The sequence below is a fragment of the Diadema antillarum genome, unplaced genomic scaffold, assembly GCF_040938485.1.
Source record: "Diadema antillarum isolate AM-2024a unplaced genomic scaffold, OU_Dant_1.0 scf00000017, whole genome shotgun sequence".
Classification (NCBI taxonomy): Eukaryota; Metazoa; Echinodermata; class Echinoidea; order Diadematoida; family Diadematidae; genus Diadema; species Diadema antillarum.
The window spans coordinates 891,355-911,792 of record NW_027270906.1 but is presented as its reverse complement, the minus strand read 5'-3'; the positions used below and the strand labels follow the sequence as shown (position 1 = coordinate 911,792).

Genomic DNA, 20,438 nt, shown 5'->3' with positions numbered 1-20,438 from the left:
TCAAACATCTATTTATAAAATGATATTTTATTCTTTCCTTGTTTTTTTTTTTTTTTTTTTTTTTTTTTTTTTTTGGGGGGGGGGGGGGTTTACTACCATACCATTTAAGTCACAGGGGAGATAGCACAAATTCACGAGAAGACACATAGTGCTTATTAAATCTTGAGCAATTTTTGGTATAAAGTCTTAAAACAAGGTGTGTCTGAAATTTGTCTTCCTCAGCCACAGAAGAATGTAGTACTTCACTGGCTGCAGATACATTTTGATACATAGAACTGATTCAATCGAAGAGTTTTGTTACATACATTTACAAGTATAGAGATTTTTATCTTAACAAAAGACATCAAAGGTGTACCCAAATGAATACCAAAATATTTTGTCTCATAACTGATAGGGATACTGGATACACTGACTGTTGGTGGGATGGGCAAGCCCCAGGCATGTGTCAAGAACATCATAGCAGCCTTGCTGGTGATGTATCTAACTAAGCCAAGTACCATGGTAGTCCATCATTTGTTCTTGTCCTCAGTGGGACGATCGCTGGACACGACGGGCTGACTGTCTGCGTCCGTTTTCCTCTTCTTCTTTGGTTGAAATGCGAGACCTATACCAATGAATGCAAACGTTACCACGTGAACGATGAAGAACGTCGACGCCCAGTAACGAGTGACCGCCTCCCAGCTGAGGAGAAGAAACCCGCAGGCGAGGTAGTCAAAGGCGCGCATGCGGAGGAACCAGTTGAGCCAGTCAAAAGCGGTCTTGTTCTGCTCGGTGCGGAAGGCTCGGATGAGGAGATCCTCGGCGTAGAGAATCATTGGTACTGTCATGAAGCTGAGGTAGTAACCAGGGTGGATTCCGTGCCAGAATGCACTGACAAGCATCGTGGCTGAAGTACTGTCAGCATGCAGAGATTAAAAGTGTTTTTACCATCAAATTTCATTGTAATGATTATCCTTAATAAGATGAATACAAGCACCTCAAAAATTAATAAAAAAGACACCTACAAACTTGTCATGTAATGTAAAGTCAAGATTTTCAGAGAATGTGTGGTTGCTCATAGCGATTACATTTCAACAATGTTACAGGTTTCCCATTGCTATTGTCATTTTTCTCAAAAACTTTGAAGATATAATTAAAAACTATAATGAATGTTATACCCATTATTGTAACAGATTTTGGATTTTGGTCAGTTAGGACAATACATTTTTCCCTTGATTTCTGCTTACTTTATTTATAATGCAGAGACTCCAACCCAAAACACCTTCTGATCTGGAGATTCTCCCGCCTGAAACCCCTAGCAAACGGGAGACCCCAACTTGATGTGTGCGAAGCGCGAAGTTCCTAGGGTTCTAGATGCTCTCTTGTGCTATCTAAGGCTTATTTTTTCAACATACGATAGAAATAAGTAAGAAATCCCTTCCAACGGGAGACAAAGAGCCAGGGCGGGAGAAATTAAATCTCAAACGGGAGAACGGGAGATTTTGCAAAAATGGGTTTTCGGCGGGAGATCTCAAGTCGAAAATGGGAGAGTTGGAGTCTCTGATAATGATAAATGATGCCAAGTGACAGGTTTAGATTTGTGTGTATGTGTCTGTGCGTGCAGTACACAGCAACTTAACAAAACAAGTTATTGCCTGAAATGGAAAATTATTTTGTTTGCACTGGTCATACAGACATAATGTTGTTCCTATAATAACGACACTTTGGCACAACACATCATACATAAAACCACAACACATCATACATAAAACCACATCACATCTTATTTACACCACATATGAAGGCAAAATAAAAACAGTTGTCAGTTATGAAATCTGGCACAAAATGGTGGCTGAATTTGAGCTCAATGTGATGCAAAAGAAATGGAGGAAAATTTCAAAGAAATCACTACATTAGTCAATTTTTTAAGAGTATTTTTTTTTCATACCACAAAAAGTTTTTTCTGGACATTTCACGGTCAAGCTAATCTCACCTCCATGCCCTGACTGGACACCTAAAATAGATGAAATTCTTGAGCCACCACTGGACGGACATGTTCCACCATCTCATCCCATCTCTGAATGTGGTGGTCATGTCACACATGTAGCCATTGATGTTGTGCACAGCCTCGTAGTCATAATCCGAAGGATCGATCTCTTTACCACTGTGGACAGTCAAGAGATGATTAATATTCTCTGAGTAATGTCATACACTATGGGTATTGTGTTGGGTAAATCTGGAGGGACTGCGCACAAATTCAGAATGATTACAAAAGGGATGTACGAGCGTGAATTTAAGACAGAAACAATCAATGAGGCCCTTATACCATACAGGAGAAAAACTCATTTTAGAAAAAAAGCAATGCAGCAAAAACTGTTTCACTCATTATTTAATCACAAGTGGCAGTCTATTTCAAGAGTTGAAAATTATAATTGATGCCTTAATACATCAAGTACTGTATACGGCTATACGCTATATGTGACCCGCTACAACAGAATGATCCTAAAGTTGGGCAAGGTCGATTATTTGAAAATTGCATGACACAATTTCCTAATCTTTCTGCTTTAAATTGATATATAACACATCTTATAAAAATAATCGGCTGCGGAGATATCGATGTTTAAAAAAGAGCATGTCGAGACGTCTGGGAAATCACTGTTTCGAGAAAAGCGCCCTAAAAGTTCTCCTTGCGACGCAATCACGATCAAGGGACACGCAAGTCAGTATTCACCTCCGGACAATAGAAGGTAAGCCCTAGCAACCCCCGAAATGTTCATTCAAACATAGCGTCGACGGTCTCCTCACCGACCAATCAGTGACCAGGAGGCCAGAAGAAGTGGCTGGGCATAGCGCACCCCGCCAGCACGCACCAGTCGACTGGGCAGTGTGCGAGCTTCACGCTTCGGTTAGCGGCAAGCAGCAAACTGACCAATGAGATCACTCTGGTCGTTGTTAGGGGCGGAGCCTATGTGTGGGGCTCAATCCAAATGTTCGAACCAGTTTCTGCTTCATTGAAACGCCAAAAAAAAACATGGCCCAGAAAAACGCTATTTTTTAGTCTTTCCTTCCATCATTTTGCTTCAAAATTTCGACAGATGATAGAAGACATGTCAGACTCTAATAATATGTCAAATTCAGAAAATCGTAAGTTTTGACCAATTTTGATGCTCTGACTTCAAACTCGATTTTCACGGCTTCGACCGTGCGCGACTTTAGGACCATTTTGTTGTAGCGGGTCACATATATATTCAGTGAGTCTAATTTTTCATGAATCAGGACTTCCCAACAATTTTACAAGTGGTTAAATTTGCGACTGTGGAGTACAGTGTACTGAACAGAGAAATGTATGCGTGCACATCAGACTCATGTCGGGATCAGAATGACTATTTTTGTGTGTTTTTAAATTTGCGAATAGCATCCGACTTGCAAAACTTACAAATATAAAAACCTTGCAAAATATTCTGCGTATACAGTACCTCTTTCAATCATCCTTCCTTCAGAAATAGATGATCAGCATGGAATTTGTAAGTTATTTGTACACAAATGTTCAGTAAATTCAGACCTGACTAATGAAAACTCTGCAGAACTGAAAGGTTCCCAGATGGAAAATTCCCTGGCAAAGTCACAACAGTTGTATGCACATGAATGATTGCACAAAGTAACACTTAATCTCATGCACAACTTGTCATTTTCAAAGTGAAATTGAACCAGTCATTTAATAGGCCAGTTCAAATCTATGGGTATGCTTCTACTAAGAAACTAATAACACGTTCACTTCATTCATATGTGCACCCATGGCACCCACCTGATTTCCTCTGGATCAATAGAAGGACCTTGGCCACACTTTGGTTTCAGAGCCTTCGGGTAAGCTCCCAGCGCTGCACTCATGCACACGCACTCAGACAGAAGCCAGGCCGAATACATCCGTGTCCGGAAGACAACAAAGATCGGGACCATGTAGAATGTCCTACAGGGTAAAGGAGAAATTCATGTACTGAGCTACATTTATTTTTCTGCTAGATACAACAAAATTTCAACATGTCTGTTCAACTTGCCCAGAAATATCAAGTTTCATTATCTGGTGGACACAGTAGCACAGAGTCTTTAGCAACAAGCTAAATGTAGTGCTGTATTAGATTTAGTATTACTGGCTGATCTGTTCATCTATTCCAATAAATCAAAAGAATGAATGAATAGGTGATAGCCCACTTAATAAAACTCACCTATACCAATAGCTGTTTTCATAGAATTCATCAGTCTTCATGTAGTCCACTGTAAAATAGTGTGAAAAGAGGAGGAAAGCGCCCCCTACTGGTATCAGCACCTTAATACGGTTCAGCAGCGGCTCTATGCTTGGCAGTGAGGCAGAGTGTGGATGGTGAAGCATGTCATAGTAGGTCTTGTACTTGAAATAGGGTCCTACAGCGGAAGAGAACAAGGTAATTTCAAATCAAAAAGTGTTGAAGTAAAATAAAAAGTGAGAAGATAAATCATTGGAATACAGTTATTCAGTTGTTCAGTACGGTATTTGAAATGATTCAGTACCAGACCTTCAAATGAGATATTCGTAAGAATCTATTGACAGCAACTGCATTTCATTCTTTTTGATCATAAACTGATTCAAAGCAAGCTACATAGAGTTTAAGGCACATGGCAAAAATACAAGGTTAGTAGAAAGTATCTACATCTACTAATATATACCAAAATTATTTACTACATTTAAATATGCACTTACAGCTGAACTTTCTTTCATGTTAAATGTAAGCTTCACAGCTGAACTTTTCTTTCATTTCAAATGTAAGCTTTAACCCCAACACAAAATTAACAATATTGATCAAATATTGGTTCAAGCTAAATCAATCAATACAGCAGGGCTGCAAACTACCCCATTTTTTCTACTGGTCCAACAAGTTCCGTGGGAACAGTAGGCACCCAGTTTTTACCATTTTGACTAGTCTGAACCTAAAACTTACAAGTCCGAAAAAAGAGGGAAACAAAATTTGTAAGCGTATGGTTTCCTTTTCCCTGTTCCCTGGGATGGGGCCTCATGCAATTTACAGGCAGTTTACGACCTGCTGGGGAGTGAAGGAATGCATATAAGCATTCCTTTTTCTGGCTGACAACACTTAATGATCGACTCTGCTTTCATGGAAATCTCCACAAGTTTGACCTTGGCTGGCATGGCATGGGTGTCAAGTTTCCCTCTCATCCAGCAGGATGCACTAAAAATGTGGAGTTAGATGCCGACGGGCCATATATGATTGCTACTGTATTCCAACAAAACCTGATACGATCACTTGTGTAAAACTTCTTGAACAATGTGATTGTCTTTGAATTTTATCTCCCCTTCATTACACTTGTTCTTCTTTTGACTGGCCCTAATAAAGACACTTTTTTTTTTTTCACTGGTCATGTCAGACCAGCATTGCTAAAAAGTGACTTGCCCGACAGTGATTTTTACTGGTCTGGACTGGCAGATCGTCACCAGTGTGCAGCCTTGAATAAAGTACTCTCATCATTTCTATTGAAGGTTTACCTGTTAAGATACCGATGAAACAGAATCCGTAGTGAAAGTGTTCAAGGATGGATGGATCTTCTATGGTTGGAACGTATCGTTGGACCTTCTTGTCCTTCTCCTCTCCCTCTGGAGAATTTGTTGATGCTGCCTGCTTGATTTTATGAGAGTCATGAACCTCAAAGGATACCCCAATAATCTGTTGATAGGATAGAAAAAAAAAAGTATGATCAGAGTCAGTGAGACTGGCGAGGATGGTGAGATCAATGAGATGCAGGTAACCTACACACTGACAGATTCATTCCAGATCAGACTTGGTACTTTAGTGCACCTCTGGGGTAAGGAGAAGCTACACAACATCAGAGGAAGAAGTCAGATGTTCAAAGCCAAAGTACCGGGTACTGTCAATACTGATACTGTCTCATCACTCAAGGGTGAATGCACAATTTTACACTCTTAAATGTTCTGATCATCTCTTACTTTGCTATCTTGTCATAAAGACATAATCTTTGAAGCTCTTTATCAACACTAAGCCTATGCAGGGGATCAGCTACAATCTTTAAGATTTCTCCAAAGCTACAGCTGTATATGATTGATGTGTTAATGTACCTTTAAAGTAAGGAGAAGCTGCACAACATTGGAGAAAGATGTTGGAGGATCAAAGCCGAAGTAACCTGCTGCCCGGAAGAAGGCAAGGTAGGAGAAACAGAAGATGAAGCTCCAGACATGACACTTCCTGTGAGAAAGAAAACATAAAGCTGCACATCACAAAAACTATGCCTAGAATAATGAAATTCACTTATTTCTCAATTCATTTCAAAGATGGTTCACCAGTGCTGTTCAGCTTCATCTATACAGAATACAGTGTTGGTGGTAGGGCCTATAGATCATGGATGTAGCTATGGATGAGACATATCAACAGCCACATCAAGGTTCAACCTCCTGTGCCAAGGTTGGACCATGCGCAAAAGTCTATATAGGTTTCTACACGTAGCAGGTGGTTGAATTTTGGATGGTGTTGTGGTCGAATTATGGGCCAGGCACTTGCATTACACGCAAATTTTAATCTAACTACAGATCTACATCTAGACTGTCTACTTTCTCAACCCAAACGTAGAAACAGTCAGTAGGCCCAAATATTTACAAAATGCACTGATCTCATCTATAATGTACAGTATGGCCTAATTCTAATTGATTGGTGATGTCAATCCTGGGTTTTAGGGGGCCAAATCATTTTAGGCTTCCAACTTCAGCACAGCCATATGTAATTTACCTCTGCTAAAATTGGGGGAAAAAATTAAGTGATACCGTATGCATCAAAGTAATATGACTAACCTGTTCCTCCCGCAATTCTCCGAGTCCCTTCAATGCCCCAAAACAAGATTCTTTTTGCGGGGTGACAGAGAATGGACAGGTTGGTGATCCACAGTGGCGGATCCAGAGGGGGGCACACGGGGCGTGCACCCTCTCTTTATTTTTTGTTAAAACAAAAGAAATAACAAGAAAAAAATGGGGGCGCATGCACCCCCATTTAATTTTGTAAAGACGCCTCCCCTTTATGGAATTCCTGGATCCGCCCCTGATCCACTTCTGCAAAAGCAGCCTAGTTGTACTTGTACTCCCTTTCCGACGTCAACTACATATGTGTCATTGAACAATAGAAATATTGATCGGGCGCAAGATGAATAGAGCATACACTGGAATGCCCACACAAACTCTTTTGTCATTTTTTTTTTAACTCTTTTGTTATACACAAAAGATGCACCTAAATCATAAAATGGGGTCAACAAAGTCAAATATCTACTGAGCTCAACCTTCATCGCTATGTACATTTTTAAACGAGTTAAACAGGAAAACAAGTACATGCTGCATTGAAAAAAAAGCAAATAATACTGTGATATACGAAATTTTCATACAGAGAGAAAACAGATATTGATAGAAGAAACTCTTATCTTTCTATTAGAACACTACATTACAGGCATTTTTGTGAGCAGCATTTATAATACTAAATAACATACGGATTTAGGACATGAAGAGTTGATATGATACAGATTTTTAAGATTGTGAATGGGATCGATGATATGAAGTCTTTGGAGTCTTTTGAGTTCTCATCTGGAGTAAGGACGTGTGGTCATAAATTCAAGATACTGAAGAAACATGTTAAGTCTAAAGTGAGACAGTGCTCTTTATCTCAAAGAGTTATTAGCAAGTGGAATAAGTTGCCACCATTTGTAGTTGACAGCCCATCTGTAAACAGTTTCAAGTCTAACCTAGAGAGGTTCTGGAGTCAAAACAAGAACAAATACAGCCCCAAAGGGATATTCCTTTGTCAACGTAATACAATTTCTGCACAGCGCCCAACAAAAAGTTATTAATGTCATATAATGACGACACAGAGGGGCAAATAAGTTGTGTTTTACTTTACGCCCACATCCAAGGACTAAGGTACCTTAGGTATGTTATCCAAGGTATGTTATGAATGCAGGCACTCCTGTATTTCCATAAAGGAACAGGTTAAATATAGGTGGCCTTAGCTTAATTTAGGGTTTAACAGGATTAAAGTTAAAGGGAAGATAAACCCCAAGAGCAATGTGGATTGAGTGAAAGCAGCAACATTAGTAGAACACATCAGTGAAAGTTTGAAGAAAATCGGACAATCGATGCAAAAGTTATGAATTTTTAAAGTTTTGGTGTTGGAACCGCTGGATGAGGAGACTACTAGAGGTTATGACGTATGAGTGGACAACAATACCAAGAAAATATAAAGAAAATTCTACAAAAATCCATTTTTCATGAAAATTACAAATTCCATCAACTTGATATTGACATATGTTAAGGGTAGCAATTATTCCCCCTGCTTTCTGAAAGAGGATGGTCCATTGCTCTTTCATAACTCTAGAAAAGTGAACTTTTGTTGAATTTCCTTTATATTTTCTTTGTATTGTTGTCCACTCATACGTCATATCCTCTAGTAGTCTCCTCATCTAGCGGTTCCAACACCAAAACTTTAAAAATTCATAACTTTTGCATCGATTGTCCGATTTTCCTCAAACTTTCACTGATGTGTTCTACTAATGTTGCTGCTTTCACTCAATCCACATTGCTCTTTGGGTTTACCTTCCCTTTAATCATTTCTTTTTTTCACTGAAAGGGCTATCTGTGAAAACAATTGATGGACATGTTTATGCCAGTTGTATCACTAAACATTAGGCTACCATACAAACATTTTGCAATAAAGTCATAGATATATACTGTAAGGGGATATCACTACTCTACCCATGTGCCAAATATGAAAGCGATACATCAAATGATGAAGAAATTACAGAGGGGGCACATTGCTCCCCCCCCCCCCCCTGGTCTAGATCTAAGTAATATTAGCTCCTAAAATCCAGGATAGCCTATTCAATTCAACATTCAATCCTGCCACGTACAATAGTCAATACTGCTACTGGTCATTCATGCATTAGACGAGCAAATGCATATATTATTATATTTTATAAAATGGGTTCAAGAATGTAGCCAATTGGAAGCGCTGAAATGAGTCACGTGTGCGTGCATTATTTTCTTACTAACATGCACGGTCGTGCAAAAAGCGTAAAGTCACTGACATCACAATGTTTACACTAGCTAGTGCACACTCAATCAGTTGTTACAAGTGCGACGCGCGCTACCATACGTGCCGTTAATCCTGTAAACAACTTCTAGTTCGGGCTGCCAGCCGGCCTTTCTTGTGCATAACATGTGGCGTATACCGCGTACGTATACTCTTATACGTACAGTACATGTACTTATATGTGCGGGATTTCCGAGTGCGACGTGCGTAAATGTTTGGGACGAACATCTTCGGACATCTTGACTTTTGAGCGAGTGCTACATATAGCTGACTGATATTGACCCACAAAGGTACATGAAAAATGCTGTTAGTTTTCGACCCATTTTATAAATCAAATGATACACAGGTTTGAGTTCGTGACGTTAGTGGAGATGCAGCTCACTCTCAGGTATTTACAATGTAGTGGCTAGTGCAACATCTCGAGTGCGCTAAATTTACATCTCCACTAATGCACTCTCACCTGTGTATTATTTGTATAAAATCATGGTAAATCATTGCGATCAGTATCATTATTTCTACTTCTTCTTCTTCTTTCCTCCTCCTCCTCCTCCTCCTCCTCCTCCTCCTTCTTCTTCTTCGTTAAGTTTATTGCACATTTCTTATCAGTGATATACTACAAAAATTCTTGTATATTTGTTTGTTTTTATTTGTTTTTCGATTGTTTGTCCTGTAATATTACCTTGGTCCAACAGCTTTGATGATGACTGCATTGACCAGCGTGGTAAACACAGAATGGAAGCTCTGCCATCGGCACAGGATGAGAACAAACGAGAGGCCCACTCCGGTACATAAAAGTTGTTTATTTCGAGCACCTTTGGTATGCTTCACAACATGACCAAGTGATATGGATAAAAGGAGCATGAAGAGGTAAATTAGCTCGTCTCGAGACATGACTAGACTCTGCTTTGATCTGCCACAAATCCAGAAGCTGAACAGTTCTTTGAGCTGATGTCCGATGAGCGCGGTGTTTTGGCCTTCGAATCGCTAGCTCGGGCTGCGCGAGTGTGACGAAGAAACTGTCCGTCGTATGTTATGTTCTGTTTCTGCTCGCCGCACTGCCCGCTCTCCGGGCGGGGCGCGGCCCCCGACGATGCAAGGCACAGAGGGCCCTACTAGGGATGCGGAGTCTCGGTTTTACGCTGTGGCAGCGATTTTCTCATAAGTATGCACAGCGCAGAACTCAAGAGTTCTGTGATTACAGCATGCATGTGAGCAGCATGCCTTTGTTGACCTTTGACCTGAACTTTACAACGAACGGCAACACTGCTGGCTTCCAACCAATGATGAATAGCCTCGCATCTGTGACATTTACTATAAAATAGATGGAATTCGCATTTTTGTAAATAAAGATTGCAATTTTAGACAAGACGATGTCTGTATATTTCAGAGTATGTAAATGTTTTTAAAGGTAAAAAAAATTAGTCTAATTGCTTTCTTTTCCGCCTATATTTCCTCTTATTCATAATCTACTCATTATATTCATTTGTTTATTGTTATTGTATGAGTATGTCACAATTTCTTATAAAACAAAAGAGCTGAAATTCTCACTCTCTTAACTTTTTTTTTTTAGATTGTAACATGTTCTTTATCATAAGCAAAAGAATGTTGACAGAATGAGTGAATTGATTAGTGACTCTCTTAAAGGGATCATTTAGTTTTGGTTGAGACCTAACTACTGGTTTCTAACATTTTTTTTGTGAGATACTGAGAAATCTCTTATGAAATGTGAAAAAGCATGTAACTCCAAGAGGAACTCAATGTTTATTTGATGAAAAATTGGTTTTGAAATGGCTGAGACATCCAAAACAGAGTGCCTGATCCTAATGAAAGGTGGGACCCACCTTTCATTACAATATATCACTTTTTTTTTTACATGTTTGTTTTTGGATCTCTCAGCCATTCCCAAACCAATTTTCATCAAATGAACTTTACATTCCTCTTAGAATGTGGTATACTTTATACTATTTCATAAGAGGTTTCTTGGTATCTTGCAAAATGTTAAAAGCCCAATCCTCACCTCCACCAATACTATCCAAATATCCCTTTAATAACTTTAAATTGGAAGATTCAATCAGGCTCCATCAACAGTATGAGCACAGCAATTATCCAAATCTATTGACATCCCTGGCCTAATTATTTTGGGATTATAGCTGTTCACTGTGCTTGTTTTTCTCTAGCTTGGGTAAATATGACTGGATTCTTAACTGGAATACCTCAGTCATTGCCAGCCCATGTGGTATGCCTTTGGATTGCTGTGGATATTATGAAGATGTAAACAAAATCAAAACATCATATCAATAAACTAATGTATATGCATGCTTACATTGGGCCAACTTAAATTGTTGACATAATCATATTGATATCGATTTTGTGAGTAATTTCCTCATTACTGCAATTAACTTTCGGCCAAGATTGAAATATCATGCCAATTTAAGATCATGGGAGCAGTGGTGAAGTGGATGAGAGTATTTTTTTTTTATTTCTGTTTTTATTGAAAACTATAACATTTGCCATGAAACAAAGGACATATCATAACTTATTTGTTTATTGAGTAGTACTGTGACTATGACTCATGTCATATACTGTCTCTCAAACTGTACCTTCTTCTTCTTTCTCTCTTTTCTTTCCTCTTCTTCCCTTTCTATTGTTTTCCCCGTAGCGCTTAGAGACATTTTATGTGATAACGCACTATATAAATGTTGTGAATTACTATTATTACCTATGAAAGTATAATGCTCAATGGAGCATAAATGAACACACAACCAAGACAACACAATCCAATACAATACAATACAACACAACACAACTCAACACAACACAACGAAAATGTCTCCCTGCATATGCAGTGGAGCCCCACCATAACAAGAGCTATGGAAATAAATTACGTTCTATAAAATAATAATTACATGTATTGAAATCACACAATAACTGGGAAAAGCATTCACAAAAATTTGAGAAAACGGCCGGGTGCCACTTTTGATGGAAAAAAGAATCAAGTACAGATTTGTCGACTAAGGTAAGCTCCCCACCAATCTCTCTAACATAATAACTCCAAAAACACTAAAACGACTCTGCCTAGGTGGGGCTCCACTGCATATTACCCATGTCTGCACAAAATTAGAATAAAGTAACATTAGAATAAATTACAGTAGGTGTCTATTATATCTTTAATCTTTGAGCTGGGAATTCACATGGACTAAGTTTATCTAAATTAAATTCTATTTATTTTATCAATTTATTACAGCCCTTGAAGGTCTGATTATTTACTTACATTTAGGCCTATCATCCATCTTGAGACATAATAGAGCACAAATGAATGCATATATGTATGCCTATTTGTGTGTGCGTGTGTGTGTGGGGGGGGGGGTATGATACTTTCAATCATCAAAATTTATATTCTTATATAATTCTAATCTGAAGTGTCTGTACTTTTTTCTCATGTAACTGCATAACATACTCATATTTTTTTTTTTTTTTTGCATTTCTCACACAAGCTAGGGACATTACCTCTGGTAAAACATCACTGTTATGATAACAGCACTGAGCTATAATAGGGTCATCCCTCCATTGAAGTGTCACTTTTTTATGTAATACATCTTTGCTTGTATATCTTTTTATGACACAAGATACAATACAATACAATACAATACAATACAATACAATACAATACAATACAATACAATACAATACAATACAATACAATACAATACAATACAATACAATACAATACAATACAATACAATACAATACAATACAATACAATACAATACAATACAATACAATACAATACAATACAATACAATACAATACAATACAATAACCTTTCCCAACCAGGCCATTGCAGTGCCAGTCTCACATGCACTGAATTTATCTTATTCAATTTCGTTATGTTATTATTAAGGCTGTGTGTGTAGACTTGAAAACATGGTTTTTCCAGTATCAATTTTGCTTTGTTTTCATTCATGTCATTGTTTTGTTTAAAGAATCTTAAAAAGCCCCTTACTTGCTGAATTCAGATCTGACCATTAGTTCCTGGGCCCTTCTCAAATTGGCAAATCTTTTCAAATTTCTCTCTGATTTTGTACAGATTAATTATAACCATAGCCAGTTCCATTTAATCTCTGTCCAATATACGATTTGCTACAAAACTGAATAGAGCCGATTATAATTAATGATAAGATAATATTTGTGGCAAATTTTCCAAGTACGACGTAATGCATGGTTCGAGAGAAATGGACTCATACATTGTAAATGCACAAACATCCCATACAGACACAAACAGAAACACACACACACACACACACACACACACACACACACACACACACACACACACATACACATACACAAACACTGCATTGTATTTACTTATTCCACACACAATTGCCATACACTTTCTCTCACTCTACTTATTTTCTTCCCCATAATTTACAGGGGAATTCATCCAAAATACATAAGAGGATTCAAGAAAGGCAAAATATCAACAGCACATGAGTTAAGTTTAATTTTTCTGGCACAATAAAAAAGCACTTGAGTTACCTCAGGCAGGGGTAGTGATTTTACCAATAAAATATGCCAGAAACAAGTTGAAAGAATATATGTAATTTTCATGAAAAATTAAATTAGATTTGGTACAATTCTCTTCACCATGGTGGTATTTTTTTTTCTTTTCTGGATTGTGTGATATTTCTCAGAGTTCACTGAAGTGTACTACAAGTACAACTATATCTGCGTTCAATGAAACCAAATGTATGGTTGGAAAAATTACCCTTGATGTAAGAGCAACACAAATGAATGCATCTCTCTGGAATTTTGTTTACTTTTCTCCTCAGCAGCAAATTTAATAGAGAAGCCACCATGCAAAAGGATGTAAGTCATACATTTTGTATTCTGCATGCATATGTTAATGCAATAATGCAACATATGTCATAAAAGAATTAAATGTCATATACTAATCAAGTATAACGAAAGATATAAAATGTATGATGAATTTCAATAAATTAATGATTAACTTTGTATAACTTTTATAACATAATGTTATGAAATGAGTGATGGCTGCAAGGCCATGTAATTGCATGAAGATTATCACAAAACAAGAGATTAACTGACAATGGTACACATTTTATCACATTACATTAAAAGTACAAATAAATTTTCAGCACCAATAAGAGAGGAACAATAATCATTACCTGAACTAATCATATATGGCTACATCATTGCACTTACAATTTTACATTCTTGTATGTGCAGGGACTATATCATTATACAAAACTGCACAAATAATACAATGATTGGTGAGGTACACTGGAAGAGACCTTAGATAATCTGAAAGGAGAATTTATCCTCCAAGAGGAAAAAAAACAACAACAATATTTCAATAAAAAACACTGACAACATAGCAGCATACCATTTAAAGAACCGAGTGTAACATCTCGAAGGAAAAAAAAAATAGAAATAGGAGAAATACTGTAAAAGTGGCAATTTTCATATATTTTGTGATACAAGAAACTAGCGCAAAAAATACATACCGGTACATGTATTTTTGCCTGTTACATATACATATATGTAACACTATTTAATGTTTGGATTCCATGGAATTGAAAACAACCGAAATTCATCTTACCCTGTTGAGTGCAAATAATTACTCATGAGAAAATTTCCACTTTTACAGTATGGCTATTTGATTGGATGTAAAATTGGGTAGCATGTGTAGTCCACGAAAGCAAAATGACAGTTATGTAAACGAAATCAATCTATCATGACTTCCAATAGACACAATATGTAAAATGCCTCCTTGACATTCAAATGGCCATAACTCCATATTCTTTAAATTCTTACTCAAATCACAATGATTATTCATCTTTCTTTCATTGTTATTTTCTTCTGAGGGATATATTCTCCTTTGACAAGACACTTTCAATGACAATGAAAAAACACAATGATCACTAAATGGATATTGCTAAGATGACTTCACAAATCGAACATTTTCTATCCTATTTTCTTTTTACAATTACATCAGCATTACATAATATTTCATACTACAACCATCATAATTACTCTTCAGCTCAATGTTTCAGGTATCCTTAAGATCAGTAATGTTACCATAAAATTGAACTTATAAATAAGAATGAGACAGATTCAGTCCGCTTAAAATCACTGCTTGGTTCCAATTTTCTAAAAGGGAGTTGATGTCGGGGAACTTTCCAACATAAATCATCACAGTCCTGGTCAGACCACAATTCACTTGAAATACTCGAAAGTATAATCTTTCACCAATACTATATTCCCTTCCTCAGTCCATGAATTATCCATCTACTGTTGCAGTCCCTCTATAATGCTACTGATCAAATCACTGTTCAGATTTCTGCTCGAGTTTATGCAAATGTACATAATTATCATTAAGTGATCTTCAGACAAATATCACTTATCAGTGTGAGCATGAAACATGGATATCTTCTTTTCCTTTTGGGGGAATTATAGTTTGATTAGAATCTCTAACAATCTTATTTCACTAATTTTCTTTCGTCAGTATTTCATACCATACAATTCTCTTTCCCTTTTATACTACCATGCAAAAAACAAATATAAATCAAGTACAAAACTCATTCTTATCAAGTACAATTAAATGTATGTGCCAAGTGAATTACCACAGTTTCTGAGAGCAATAAATTGGAATTTATAATTAAAGTACATGCAGTGTGCTACTACAGCCAAAAATATACCGGTAGTGAACACCAAAATGGAAAGACATTACAGCACAGTTTTCATGGCTCCACATGATATTGGTCACAGTTCGTTATTACAAAGCTTTGTAATTTTGAAGGTTCTTTATTCCTAAGGTTCATTAATTCGAAAATGAAGTTAGGATCATTATTCTGGAGGCTCATTACTCAAAAGATTGTTATTCCAGAGGTTTGTTAATCTCAGAACAAGATAAGGTTTGTCATTCTTGAGGTTTGTTGGCATGCACCCTCATATCACTTTTAAAGTAACAAACCTTCGTAATCATCCCATGATATAGCGAAGAAAGGAATCAATAGGATATTGTGTGGGGGACAAGTAAAGCATTATTTGGAAGGGAGGGGAAATAGCCCTTTCACAGAGGAGAATTTCTGTCTGTTTTTTTTTCCTTTCTTTTCTCAAGTTTTTGTCAGTCAATTCAAGCTGATTCAAAGCAGCTCTGGGCTAGACGAAAACGAGACACCACACACACAAATAAATGGATATGACTGTCCTAAGCCCTGAAACCATCTTAATGGGAGCTTTCATGTTTACCTTTCAACAACCTGATATCATCATTTCTCAGTCTAGCACTAGGAGGGTGTCTTTTGTGCAAAAAGAATGTGTTGCTCCTTTGTCAGCAGTAAAAAATTGTTTCCCATGAATAAGACACAGGAAGTATCAAATCTATGTGATATTCAACACAGATTGTAGAGTTTCTAGTTTTCTTCTGAATCACTGCCCACTGCATGACCTGTCTTCGATTGTGGATGGATGTATACAGCAATATCAGACTAGTCTGAACAGCATATGAAGATCCTTTCCATGTTTTGGACAAAGATTGAATTTTGTATTTATCAGTTTGGACATGATACAATATGCAAACAAGAGCATATGAGAGGTTCATGATAGAGTCCAAGAGAAAAATTGTGTTTGGTAGTCAGCAAACACTCCATGTGGATCCTTTGTATTTTCTCCTTTTTTTCATCTGGGAGTTTAGAAAAAAAAATGGTTGTACATCTTTCCTTCCAAGCACAGCATGTCCTACACAATACAGTACGGTGCATGACAATTCTGAGCCCCATTTCATATAAAGTTGATAAGATGGCAACTCTTGCTGGAATGTCAATTGTCATGGTAATGACAAGAATCCAGCTTCCTGATTGGCTGTTGCTATGGAAAGTTGTCATTCCAGCAAGAGTTGCTATCCTAACATCTCTTTATGAAATGGGGCCCTAGGTGTTGCCCCTGTCTGTATAATCACTCGATGCATAGACCCTTTTTTAGATATGGATACACACTGGCCTATCACACTTGTCATCTTTGACACCCTATGCAATAATCACACAGTGACATTTGCTTCCTCCATTGTATAACTTCATACATGTTATCACACTGTATATAATATTGTTCATCGTTGTCTTACACATGCTTATTTATGTTCACTCTTGCAGGAAATGAACTGGGAGCCCAATTTCCATGTTTCCACGTGGACACAAAATTGCATCCAATCACATTCACGTCACTCCTGTTACAATACCTTCACTTCATTCTAATTAAATACACACCAGTCTCAAATCTGTTTCACAATACAAAACTCTGTTCATTTCTTTCTTGATTACACGAATCAGACCTTTCTAATATCCACCTATCATTATAATTTGGCCAGGTAACATTCTTATGCACATTATGGCAAGATAGCTTAAATAAAATATCTTTTTTAATGAAATAATACTAACAAAATATGACGAAATTATTTCAATCGTGTCCAACAATCAGCTTTTGGTAAAGTGAGAAAAATGTATACGGCAGTCATCCTACTATTATAGTGACAGAGAATGTATCAAAATCAAGGAAATAATAATGACAGAGAAAAATCAAACAACCAAACAGCACTATTGAGGACCAATTCAATGTTAGTAATCACCTGACAACACATGTCTCAGTCACATGGTTTGTATGTGTGCCTAATCTTTTGCCACTATGTTTCTCTCAGGGGCATATCATCCTTTAAAAGGAAAGTTGTTACAAAAATGAGTTGCTACACTTCACAAACAGGTACTACAGTTGTACTTTAATACTGTTACAATTTTTTCTTCATTAAGGTAATTGCTCTAATACATGATTGTAATATATCTAAACATTAGAACTCACAGATAAATATCTATATACATGGTTTATTGCCATTAATTAAGATACTGCTGCCTTTACTTGGTGAGTCTTACTGTCAATCAGTCTAATGAGTTTACAACATCATCAAAAGATTAAGTTGAATTAGAATAAGAATGTGAATGCCACAGTTACATATAATTATAGGCAAGTCTTTCTGCACAAAATCCATTTAATTTTCCTCACTTCACTAACACAGCAAATACTATCGGCACAGCCACTGCGCTTCCTCACATTCGGAGAAAATTCCTGCTTTGCAAGTCACTTGCATGAGCAAACAGTTTTAAAGTGGTGAATCTTGAGGAAACACATCTCTCAATAGGTCAGAGACCTATCTTGAAAGAATCAGAAAGAGGGAATTACGTCTGCAGTATGTTGAATGCTCTGTGGTTTTCCGGAGGTCTGTACCGCCTGGAGGGTATTTATGAAAACTTCCGACCAATGATTGGTGCAGATGAACGAAAACATTAAGGGAAACTCCACACATTCTTGCACAGGGTTCTTTTCAACACTCTCAAAACTCCCCTTATCTTTCTCTTTCTTTTTCTCTCTCCTCGCCTTCTACCTTCTCTGCAGCTTCTAAATCACATTGGCACTAATTGCTTGGAACATATTTGATCACTACAATATAGCTGAGGATGAGAGGTTTGCAGTGTTATTTGCAGTCAGTGTTGTTTTCAAACAGCACATAGAATATTTTTTTCCTCTCGGTCTGTTTTTCCTAAGTATCTGTTCTCTTCCCTCCCAAAATATCTTTCAAGGACAACTTCAACATGGTGCAGACGACATGGTGAAAATTTTACAACATTATGAACATACCACAGACAGCTTAAGCACTCCTGTTAAAAGCAGCAGCAAGAACAAGATGATTCAAAACATGAAGTGATATGTTCACTTTTTAAAATGCAAACTTGATTGATGTTACAAATGAAGAGCATCCAACCTCCCCAACATACATTAACCTTTTACCTCTCAGAATCTGTTGGGGCCTCTCCAAAGTATATAGTCAATGGATATCTCTCAGAAAGAATCTAGGTTAGTAAATAATTATGGGCTGTAAGTGCAATTGTATGAGAATACTTTGTTATGATTGTACTTTTAACCAGTTGACCGTTGACAGATCGAGAATCTTGTGAAATCCTCATATGGCATGATGATTCAATTGCCTCTACGGAAATGAGGATGCATGTAAACCTAACCCATGATTTACAGTCAGTGTTGGAAGGCAGACACAGTATAAGACTGGTGGATCAACTTCACCATCCCCATAATGCCACACTGCATGGAAGAGCATTAATACTTAACAACGTATGATGCTACAAAATGTTGCATTATCCAAGAAAGCATTTAAAGGGTGTCATTGAAGTACTCACAGAATATGCTCAAATCTTGGATTACTGTTGCTCTGGTGAATTTCTGAGCAAATTCAAAGGAAGATTTAAAACCCTCCATTTTTTTACACGTCTTTCCCTGTATGGTATATTTATTTTTTCACCTACATTACAATGACTTGGCTGGGCATCACCACATAATACTGCAGACACTAATAACTGCTACAATACAACCTTTCAGCCACACAAACCTTATCAGTGATGTCTACAAAACACCAGCAAATAAGGTATAAAATCTGATCATCATCCTATTACCTTGAACAATTGACACGTGGATTACGCAAGAATTTCCTGAATTACCCCCTCATTGTTGGCATTTCCTGTTTAACGTGCTAAAACAAAGTATTTATCTGCCAGTGTATGAGTTGTAAATTGCATAGTTTAGTTTGTTTGTTTGGTGTTTTTTTTTGTTAAATGAGAAACTGACCCTGTTTCAGACAAGAGTTGAAAATACACTCAATGCATGTGTCCTGAAGTATATTGTTTTCCATTCTTATCAGAAGTTGCACTGTGACAACCGGGTACTACTGAAGCTGGGCAAATTTAGCTTGAACGAACATCCTGGAATCCCTGGTATGTCTTATAGATGGTGAATGATGCTAGAGCTTTAAACAGTGTTTTGCTTCAATATTATGATGAGTCTACAAAGAAATGGTAACCACAATTGGCTTTAAATTGTCATACTTTCTGCATCACCCACTTCAAGGGAGAGTATTAAGTCTTTCATTAAAATGTGCAGTCACCTTACTCTATTTTCTTGTTTGTGCTTGAAGTACTTGTGCTCTTTTCAATCTATGAAAAAGTTAAATAATAATAAACAAATAATACACAATAAAGCACTTTGTGGTTTCCACAGAAATGATACAAACTTAGCTGAGCAAAATTAAAGTGCTCTGGCATCACTCTTTAGGAGTAACACAGACAAAAATAAAAGGAGTAATACCATGTAAGAGTGACCAAGACCAAGACCATAGAAACATATAAAAGAGCATCAAAATCACTATGAACTCTTAAAACTTTTTCACTACTCAAGATGAAACACAGATCCTCT

The 20,438-nt window shown here is 37.1% G+C and overlaps 1 protein-coding gene across 1 annotated transcript; it reads right to left on the bottom strand.

Moving 5' to 3' along the window:
• Positions 1–423: 423 nt before the first annotated feature.
• On the bottom strand, positions 424–10,037 carry LOC139726236 (lysophospholipid acyltransferase 7-like). The gene is made up of 7 exons (XM_071637305.1): positions 9,787–10,037; positions 6,104–6,230; positions 5,516–5,693; positions 4,203–4,398; positions 3,785–3,946; positions 1,973–2,143; positions 424–894 (listed from the first exon to the last, which is right to left on the bottom strand). Exons 1-7 carry the CDS (start codon positions 9,996–9,998, stop codon positions 510–512), a joined length of 1,431 nt encoding a protein of 476 aa, XP_071493406.1. The 5' UTR covers positions 9,999–10,037; the 3' UTR covers positions 424–509.
• Positions 10,038–20,438: the final 10,401 nt, after the last annotated feature.